Consider the following 6673-nt stretch of genomic DNA (forward strand, 5'->3'; position numbering starts at 1 on the left):
ATTTATCTTATCTAACGGTTTCGGTAATTTAATTTTGATTTCTAACCTCAAAGTTTTTTCTAAAGTATACAAAATTTTTACATTGGCTTTCCAAAAAAAAATATTTTGCACATAATTTATAAAATTTTTTACTAAGTAAATATACGTAAAAATAAAATTAAATTGTAATTTTTTGATGATTTATAAAATTAAATAACTAATTTTTAAGTATTTCATATTTTTCATAACGATTAACAATGGCGGGAAAAGTTCTTATTGTCAATTAAGAAATTAAAAAAAAAAAAACTTTTTATAAATGAATTAGTCATAATTTTTAATTAAAAAATACATTATTTTATTATTTATTATGAAAGAAATTTCATTCTGTATTATTTATAACTTTATTATTACTAAATAATTATTTAACGAATCGTTTCCGGCCGCCATTAAAACTGTTTTGTAAACAAAATCTTTACAAAAAACTGTAAAAAATGCCGGACATTGAAAATCCTCCCGAAGTAAACGATGAAAACGTTATTAAAAGAAGAGAACTTCTTTACAGGCTTATTATAAGGTAATTTTATATTTCTTATTTTGATTTAATTTAATTTTTTTTTATTTTTCTCAAGGAAAAATAAACTGTTGAAAGTATTTTCATTGTCATAACCAATGTTCATAAAAAAGAAATTTTATTTAACATGGAATTTCTGTTTAAAATACAAATTTTTAAAATGTTTTGCTTAAAGAAAAGAAAAAAAATGATTGTATGTAACTTCGAATGAAAACAAAATTGAAATATTTATAATTAAAACATGGAATAATTTTCAGCCAATTATTTTATGACGGTCATCAAAATATAGCCGTTAATTTAACATCTGCCATTCAACCTGATCCTCCATGTCCTCCATCGGATAGATTGTTTAATTTGGTTTCTGAGGGTTTAAAATATGAGAAGGAAATGCAACCGAAAAAGGACTCAAGAACTGGATTATTTCAGGATACATTATTAGGACCAGGATTAGATTTAGAATTTGATACAGACATTCAGACAAATGCTCCTGAACCTGCTTTATATGTCACTGCTTATGTTACCAGTCATAAAGCTCCATGTAGAGCTTGCGCTTTTAGTAATGATGGGCAATTAATTGCCACTGGTAGTGCAGATACATCTATAAAGGTATGTAAATATTTCATTCTGATTCATAATTATAATGCTTAATTAAAATAAATTAATTTGTTTTTCAGATTTTAGATGTTGATAGAATGGTGGCCAAAGCTTATGATGAAAGAGCTACAGCAACACAACAAAAAGAAAATTATGAAACTCATCCAGTCATTAGAACATTATATGATCATTTAGATGAAGTTACTTGTTTAGAGTTTCATCCGAAAGAAGCCATTTTAGTATCTGGTTCGAGGGATAATACAGTCAAACTTTTCGACTACAGCAAATCATCAGTCAAAAAAGCGTATAAAGTTCTTCAGGTTAAATTTAATTTATTTATTGTATGTTTTTATACAAATAGTCAATGTAATAATTAATATTGAGTTAAAATAAAATAATAGGATGCAGAACAAGTCAAATGTATGAGTCTTCATCCGACAGGAGATTATTTAGTAGTCGGAACAAATCATTTTGTAGTCAGAGTTTATGATCTCACAACGGCTCAATGTTATGTTTGTAATTTTCCAAGTCATCAACATACCAAAGCAGTTACCAGTATCAGGTACTAAAAAATACCATTAAAATTAATTATTTCCTTTTTTATTTTAAAAATATTTAGAAAAATTTTTTTTGTTTTAGGTACAGCAATGATGGTAGACAATATGTTACAGCCAGCAGAGATGGTAGCATAAAACTATGGGATGGTGTATCAAATCGATGTATTAATACATTTCAAAAAGCTCATGATGGTTCCGATGTGTGTTCTGTAGAATTTTCAAGAAACAGCAAGGTATGTTTATAAAATTTTTTATTATTATTAAATCTCTAATAATATGTTATAAATGAAATCAATTTTAATAACAAATTATCCATAAGTGTAAGTAATTTCGATATAAAAAATTCATGAATAAAAACTAATTTTAAATTATTTCTTTGTTTGTAGTACATTCTTTCATCTGGTAAAGATTCTTTGGTCAAACTTTGGGAATTGACAACCAGTAGATGTTTGATAGCATACACAGGAGCAGGAACCACAGGAAAGCAAGAACATAGAGCTCAAGCTGTTTTTAATCACACAGAAGATTATGTTATGTTTCCAGATGAAGCGACAACATCTTTATGCGCTTGGAATGCTCGTAATGCATCAAGACGACAACTCTTATCATTAGGTTAGTACCATAACTTTTATTTTTCATATTATTTACTTCACTCAACATTAGTCGAAAATATATTTTTTTTAAATTTTATTTAAACGCAATCAGGACATAATGGACCGGTTAGAATGATTATGCATTCTCCGACTGGTCCTGCATTTGTGTCTTGTTCTGATGATCACCGAGCAAGATTTTGGCAGAGAAGGACCAAATAGCAATCAGAGGAAGATGAATTATAAAAAAAATTTTTTTATAATTCATCTTAATTCGTGTGAAAACAAAACATAACAAACAGTGTTTATAAAGAAAAACTTTCGGTTTGTTTTTATCATATGGTAATTATAGTGCTAAAAGAAATAGTGAAGGGGGGGAAGGGAAGGGAAAGGTTAGAAAGGTACGAATTCCTAAAAATATATAATAATAATAATAATATAATTTAAAAATATTTTATTTCATAATGATGATGATGATGATGATGATTACGAGTATTTATAAGTAAAATTACAAATTTATTAATAATAAGCTCACAAAATGAAATAAAATAAATAATAATAAAAAGCCAAAAAAGCAAAGGCATATTGTCAACCGTTATTCAAGGTAAACACGACATTTATAATGATAATAATAATGATAATGATAATATTTAATCATAAAAATTAATTGATTTTTCGCGTTGACATTTTTTTTTTTTTTTCTTTCCGACATACACAAAAACATTTATCGATTAATTATTATTATTATTATTTTCTTCTCTTGAACTTTAATTAATAATTTAGAACCTTATTGTTGGATGCGTCATCATTAATCATTAACAATTTTTTTCCAATCCGTTTATAATTTTAAACTAAGTACAAATATTACATGTAATTATTATCATTAACAAATTAATTTTTTTTCTTTTTTCCAATCATTATTATTATTAAAAACATTTTTTTTTCTTTTTTTATTATTAACAGAAATAAAGTATATATATAACTTTTTTCCTTATTAAATATATATATATATATATAATAACGATTTTTTAATGTATATTTATATAATAATAATAATAATAATAAAATTTTTATAATCGTATAATAATTTGAAATTTTTTATTTTTGACACAACGATGAGGATAAAATAATAATAATAATAATAATACAAATATTAAATTTAATTTTTTTTCATCAAACATTATTATTTAATTTTACGATGGACCAGGTAATTAATTATTCAAATGTTTACAAACCAGTTTTTAATTTATGTAAGTCGTTCTGCGCATCACATTAATGTATATATTATTATCATCATATTTTTAACATGTATATATAAGCCACTTCTTACATAAAAAAAAGTTGTTTAAATAATAATAATTGAAAAAAAAATGAAAGTTTCAATAATAAATTTTTCTTTTTTAAAATAAAACTTTCATTTATGTGTGTTTCATTGTAAATATTTTTCTGTCCACAAATGATTAAAAATTGAAAATACTTTAATAATAGTTTACATGTAGCTGCAACATGAATTTGTTTTTCTCGCAGTTTTATAAAATCCTTTCGCTTGTAAACTTAATTCTTCTGATTTGCTTACTAAATTATCAAGATTTTCACCTCTTCTTAAAACTGCTTCACATGTATTGTGCTAAAAAAAAATAAAAATAAACACTGTTTGTATATATAATGAAGGAATAAATTTTGATTTTCGAAATGAACAAATTTCAAATCGTAATCAAAAGCCTAATAATATGTCGATTAATAATACATAATGTTTTGTTTTTTAATTTTTTTTTATATCATTAGATAAGAATCATCTAATTTGTATTTATTATGTCAATTTTTATTTTATATTTAGTTTTTATAATTTTATGTTTTTATAAGAGATGATTATTTCGAAGAGAAAAAGAAAGAATTGTTACATAATTAAATTTTTTTTTTCCCGAAGGGAATTCAAATTTTTGACATTAAGTTGAAATAATTTCTTTTTATGTTTAGCTTATTGTATTAATTAATGAGTTTTGCTAAAATTAATTTATTTTTATTTTAAAATGTCGCTCACCAAAATAATTTTAGTTTCATCTAATTCTTCCTGTATTTTTGTCATGGCATCAACTTCTTTTGGAACTTGATATTTTGATAAATAAACAGGAAGTTGATTAAACGATATTGAATCTTCATTGGCAGTTTTCCATAAATTTTGTGGTACATTGCTAGCAAAATCTGATAAAACTTTTGTTAAAAGAGTATGTGCTACTCTTGTAGGGTATTCATGATCTAAAGAAATTAGTTATTCAAATTATAGAAAGTGAAAAACTTTTTTTTTCAAAATCAATTGATAAATAATTTTAATTAATAATATTTTGTTATGAAATTACCAGATATAACTATTCCTGCTAAACCATCGACATTTACATAAACGTGACACATATATTCTCCTTCTTTAATACTTTGCCTTGTCGCCAATTGAGTTCTTTCGACAAGTGTTTTACCGACAAATGTCATAAATTCTTGCACACATCCTCTTTGAAAAAAATTAAAAGAGCTTAAATCATGTGCTGTTTTTAACCATTTCACTGACATATCGTTTTTATATAATACACTTAATGAATATAATTTAACCATTATGAAAAGATGTTAGACTATTTTCTAAGACAAAAACAAAAACAAATCTTTCTAATAAAAATTAAAAAATTAAATATTGTAATTAAAATGAATGATTTTTCTATTATTTAAAATTTACCTTATGGTAAAAAAAATTTTTTTTAAAAATAAATTTTTAACAATTAACAATCAAAGACTAATTAAAATTTCACTGAGTGTAATAATATTATTATTATTTAAGTATATGACTATTCCTTTTAATAAAAATTATTTTTTAAGAAACGAGACCCTCATCATTTTTCTAGTGGTTGTTTACAAAGATCGTGGCACTACCCGAAAAAAAAAAAAAACATAAGATATTAAATTTGAATATAAAATGAATAAAATATTTATATAAAAATATGAGTAAAATTATTAATAATTTAATTTTTAACACATTCTTTTAAAAACGCTAACGGTAGAACGTCAAATATTACTTGTAACTTTAATTCTTATCTGTCAAAGGAAAAAACATCATTTCGACGTATGACGTATATTGATTTCCAAGAGTACGTTCACGAATCGTTAATAACTTAAATTATGTTTGTAAGCCGTTTCGTATTGTTAATGTTTACTACTATGACTGTTTATTTTTTTGTTTTTAGAATTTTGAATTAAATAGAACAAAAATGACTACTGCTTTATACCTTGAACACTATTTAGATAGTTAGTACTATTTTTTAAACGATTTAATTAAAAAATAATGAATACTAATTTTAATATTTGTTATTTTACGGTTTTTATTGAGGAAACTTTCTATTTAAAAATTTTCACTTAATAATTTTTTAAATTTAATTTTATTCGCAGAAAGAATTTCATTCATTATTTGAACTAATTTAATTTATTTTTAAATTTAGGTTTGGAACATTTACCTGTTGAGCTCCAGAGAAATTTTACACTAATGAGGGATCTAGATACAAGAGCTCAAAATTTAATGAGGACAATTGATTCTCTTGCCGATCAGTACCTGAGAAATGTCAATACCATGTCATTAGAAAAAAGAAAAGAACAAATGGAATGTATTCAAAGTCAATTTAATAAAGCAAAAGAATATGGAGATGACAAAGTACAATTAGCCATACAAACATATGAATTAGTTGACAAACACATTCGAAGACTGGATTCCGATTTAGCCAGATTCGAAGCTGAAATTCAGGATAAAGCATTATCGAAAACTCATACAGATGATTTATCTTCTCAAAAAAGTATGAAAACAAAATATCATGTATTTTACAAAATTATTTTTCATATATATAAATCAATATTGTAATTTATATTATTTTTTAAAGAAGGTAGGAAAAAGACTAAAGATGGTAAAGAATCTGGGAAAAAAAGAGGGAAAGGAGCATCTAGTGAAGAAGAAGCCAAAACGAGAAAGAAACAAAAGAAAAGTGGTGCTGGTAGCAGTAGTAGTAAAGGAAGTACAAATGTTGCTCCATTAGTCGATGCTAGAATCGCTTCAGTTTTACCAGGAATTCCTCACCCAGCAGATGTATTAGACATGCCAGTAGATCCCAACGAGCCTACTTATTGTTTATGTCACCAGGTTTCCTACGGAGAAATGATCGGTTGCGACAATGTAGATGTAAGTATTAAATTTTGTTTATAAAATATTAAAATTTATTAATTGTTTAATAATAAAACCAAAAAATATTTTTTTTAGTGCCCTATTGAATGGTTTCATTTTGCTTGTGTTGGTTTAATAACGAAACCTAAAGGAAAATGGTTTTGTCCAAAATGTACAGCCGATAGGAAGAAAA

General features: G+C 24.6%; 3 protein-coding genes across 3 annotated transcripts; 2 read left to right on the top strand and 1 right to left on the bottom strand.

Moving 5' to 3' along the window:
• Positions 1-470: 470 nt before the first annotated feature.
• Positions 471-2513, top strand: Phum_PHUM396750 (Cleavage stimulation factor 50 kDa subunit, putative; the record flags this gene model as incomplete). Its single annotated transcript, XM_002428622.1, has 7 exons — positions 471-553; positions 808-1156; positions 1225-1464; positions 1546-1706; positions 1784-1934; positions 2088-2313; positions 2407-2513. 7 exons carry the CDS (start codon positions 471-473, stop codon positions 2511-2513), a joined length of 1317 nt encoding a protein of 438 aa, XP_002428667.1.
• Positions 2514-3780: 1267 nt separating this feature from the next.
• Positions 3781-4895, bottom strand: Phum_PHUM396760 (snare protein ykt6, putative; the record flags this gene model as incomplete). The annotated part of the gene is made up of 3 exons (XM_002428623.1): positions 3781-3918; positions 4333-4547; positions 4649-4895. The coding sequence occupies 3 exons, from the start codon at positions 4893-4895 to the stop codon at positions 3781-3783; spliced, it is 600 nt and encodes a 199-aa protein (XP_002428668.1).
• Positions 4896-5542: 647 nt separating this feature from the next.
• Phum_PHUM396770 (Inhibitor of growth protein, putative) lies at positions 5543-6672 on the top strand (the record flags this gene model as incomplete). The annotated part of the gene is made up of 4 exons (XM_002428624.1): positions 5543-5579; positions 5771-6118; positions 6203-6498; positions 6577-6672. Coding segments are annotated over 4 exons (777 nt in total), but the record flags the coding sequence as incomplete, so codon positions are not given.
• Between the last annotated feature and the right edge of the window lies 1 nt (position 6673).

Source organism: Pediculus humanus, genomic scaffold (genome assembly GCF_000006295.1).
Source record: "Pediculus humanus corporis 1103172107895 genomic scaffold, whole genome shotgun sequence".
Taxonomy (NCBI): domain Eukaryota; kingdom Metazoa; phylum Arthropoda; class Insecta; order Psocodea; family Pediculidae; genus Pediculus; species Pediculus humanus.